At 55.3% G+C, this 2746-nt stretch overlaps 1 protein-coding gene across 1 annotated transcript in view; it reads left to right on the top strand.

The window, feature by feature from the left end:
* The window catches only part of PARP6 (poly(ADP-ribose) polymerase family member 6), a 31159-nt gene that overhangs the window by 18587 nt on the left and 9826 nt on the right, over positions 1-2746 (top strand). Inside the window, 2 exon segments of the mRNA XM_027767778.1 lie at positions 517-582; positions 1468-1535. Coding sequence (XP_027623579.1) covers positions 517-582; positions 1468-1535 — 134 coding nt within the window.

Raw genomic sequence — 2746 nt, 5'->3', positions numbered from 1 at the left:
CAGCCGCTCCTGCAGCTGCCATGGCTGTGTATTAGGCACTGTAGCTCCTTCTTTTTTAACTTCGTGAGCGAGGGAGAGGGACAGAAGGGTTGGCGGCGTGGTCTTGCTGTGTCACTGCCTGCCGCACAACCTCCCCCCAGCTAGGATCGCATCCAGCACCGTGCCCAGCCTGCTGAGGCCGGCCTGCGGTTGGAGCCGGACCTTCCGTGCAGTGGTGCTTAGGCTCCTTATATACGTTGCTCTGTGCTCAGAACGCTGAGGGGTGGGGACTGGTGTCTGCACTTGCTGCACTTGCAGGTAGGCACGCTGAGCCTCTGAGCGGAAGTGACTACCCAGGTACTCCCAGCTGGTGAAGAGAACTGGCGAGCAGTCCCAGGCCCGGCTGGCCTTAAGTCTGCTCTTCCAGGACTCCCGACGCCGCTTCCTCAGGCCTGCGTGTCTGTTGTCCACCTGGCCCTCCTTCCCCTCTTACTCTCCCGCTTTTCTTCTGGTCCCCTTCCTGCTGGTTGTCTGCAGAAGAAGAATTATGAGCGACTGCAGAAGGCTCTGGACAGTGTGATGTCCATCCGGGAGATGACACAGGTACCACGCCCTCTCTGCTCCCGGCTGTCCACCTGCCCAATCCCAGGCCCGTTCTGCTTGTAACTCGGGTAGGGTGACCTTTAGGGAGCTGTTCCAAGTCCTCCCTGAGTCTTTCCCCTTGAACATCCAGTTCTGTTCCCCGTCCTATTAGCCCTGGTCCTCATCCTTCTCCACTCCTGGCATCTCTCTCCACCTTGACTTTTGGTGCTCATTCTTCCCCTATTGTTCCTGTTTAATTTTCTCTTAATTCTTAGGGAATTAGAGAAGGGAGGGAAAGACCTCTGCCCAGGGTAGGGCAGGGACAAGCAGAGAGACTTGGAGGTAAGGGGCTAGACCCCGGGCAGACGTTTTCTGTGCTCCTGGGGGGGTAGGGGATGCAGTGGGCAGCCATGTGAACAGTGGCCATCCTTAGAGTCCAGGCCATCCTATGCAGACCCACGCCCCGTCTGCAGTCTCTCTGAGCAGACACTCCCCTGGGCTCCACTCACAGACAGGCCTCTGTGCAGCAGCTCCTCGTGGCCCAGTGCAGACAGACATGCTGAAGACTGACGTGTCAGAAGGCGTCTGTGCCTTATGTAAAGATTCCCCGTGGGGTTCTTGATCCTTGTCTTTCTGGGACGTGGTCTTTTATTTCCATTCAGTTCTTCAGGGCTGTAGGAATTGCATAAACTCAGAGAGACACGCCTGCGTGTTTTGTAAGCATCTTTAGTCATTTTCACATGTATTTGTGAGATCTCAGCCTGACCGGGTCCGTGCAGGTGGGAACCCTGTCTCCTGTGGCTTCGGCCTTTGGTGCCCGACTTGCCCTAGGCCCCCAATATGAGTCCGGAGAGCGCGAGGGTTCCCACGCTCCAGGGAGGTAATCCTGTGGCTATTGTCTTCCAGGGCTCGTATTTGGAAATCAAGAAGCAGATGGACAAGCTGGATCCCCTGGCCCACCCGCTCCTGCAGTGGTATGGCCGCCTGCTGCCTGGCGGGCGGGCGCAGGCTGGGGCAGGGAAGCTGCCTACTCTGGAGGCGGTCGGTCTTTGCTCTTCCCAGGCCGCAGACTCTGAGGTCTTGCTGACATACAGTCAGAGAAACTGCCCTGATAAGAACCGAGCCCATGAATCCCAGCCGGGTTTCTCAGATTGTCTTTAGATGTTCCGTGTTTCCCCATTTGGTTTTTTGGTTGATGAATTTTTTAGATTGACAGACAGAAATTGTATGTATTTATCATGCACGAAATGGTGTTTTCACCTGTGTGGACAGGGTGAGTGGCTCATGTGGTTAATTAACATATGCGTTACCTCACTTTTTGTGGTAAGAACTCTTAAGTCTGCTCTCAGCGATTTTCAAGAATACAATACGTCATTTATTTAAAAATTTTTTTTATTTATTCATTCATTTATTTTAATTTGACTAGAGAGAGACAGAGAAAGAGGGAAAGAAAGTGGGAAAGCAAGCCACCAGGTCCAGGACTTGAACCGTGATCGGCCATGTGGGAGTGTCCAGCACCTTAACCACCACGCCACCTGCTGGTCCCACAATACGTCATTATTGGCTATGATCACCACCCGTAGGTTTTCAAATGCCCCTTACATGTAGGAATTAACACTGTTCATTTCAGCCGATTTTTCCGTGGGTCTAGAGAAGCCTGTCCCACTCCTGCCCCCTTCCCTGTCTCGAGCCTCCCATGCTGTCGCTGTCCCTCCTCCTAGCAGGGCTCTTTCTGCTCCTCAGGGCCCGCCCTCCCTCGTCTGTTACCTGTCCCAGCTCTGCCCAGCCTCCGCACCGGAGAGGACCAGGCACAGGCCACTAGGGCAGTGTTGTGAGTCTGGCCGAGGCTCGCAGCCGAGCTGGGACTGCTGTGGGAGGTGCGCCCATCTGCCCCTCAGTGCCCAGGCCTTGCTGTCTGGCCCTCCTCTTCCGTTGCTGCTTCTCCTTCCCTACCCGGCCCTGCGCTCAGGCAGAGCCGCTCTGAGCCATCGTTCTTAGACTCGGCTGTCCCCGTCCTAAGCTCTTTGGCCTTTTCTTTCTCTTTCCGGGGAGAGGGCACTGGGGGCTTCCTTTGCTCTTTCTTTGCTCTTCCCCATCTCTCCCTAGACTGAGCAGCCCTCCTCCCACCCTTCTTTCACCCACTGTGTCATCATCACCCACGAAACAGCAGGTCTCTGCGCAGGAG

The sequence above is a fragment of the Tupaia chinensis genome, unplaced genomic scaffold (genome assembly GCF_000334495.1).
Source record: "Tupaia chinensis unplaced genomic scaffold, TupChi_1.0 Scaffold144682_1, whole genome shotgun sequence".
In the NCBI taxonomy this organism is placed as follows: Eukaryota; Metazoa; Chordata; class Mammalia; order Scandentia; family Tupaiidae; genus Tupaia; species Tupaia belangeri.
The sequence above is the reverse complement of the archived record's forward strand: the minus strand, read 5'-3'. Positions and strand labels throughout refer to the sequence as shown.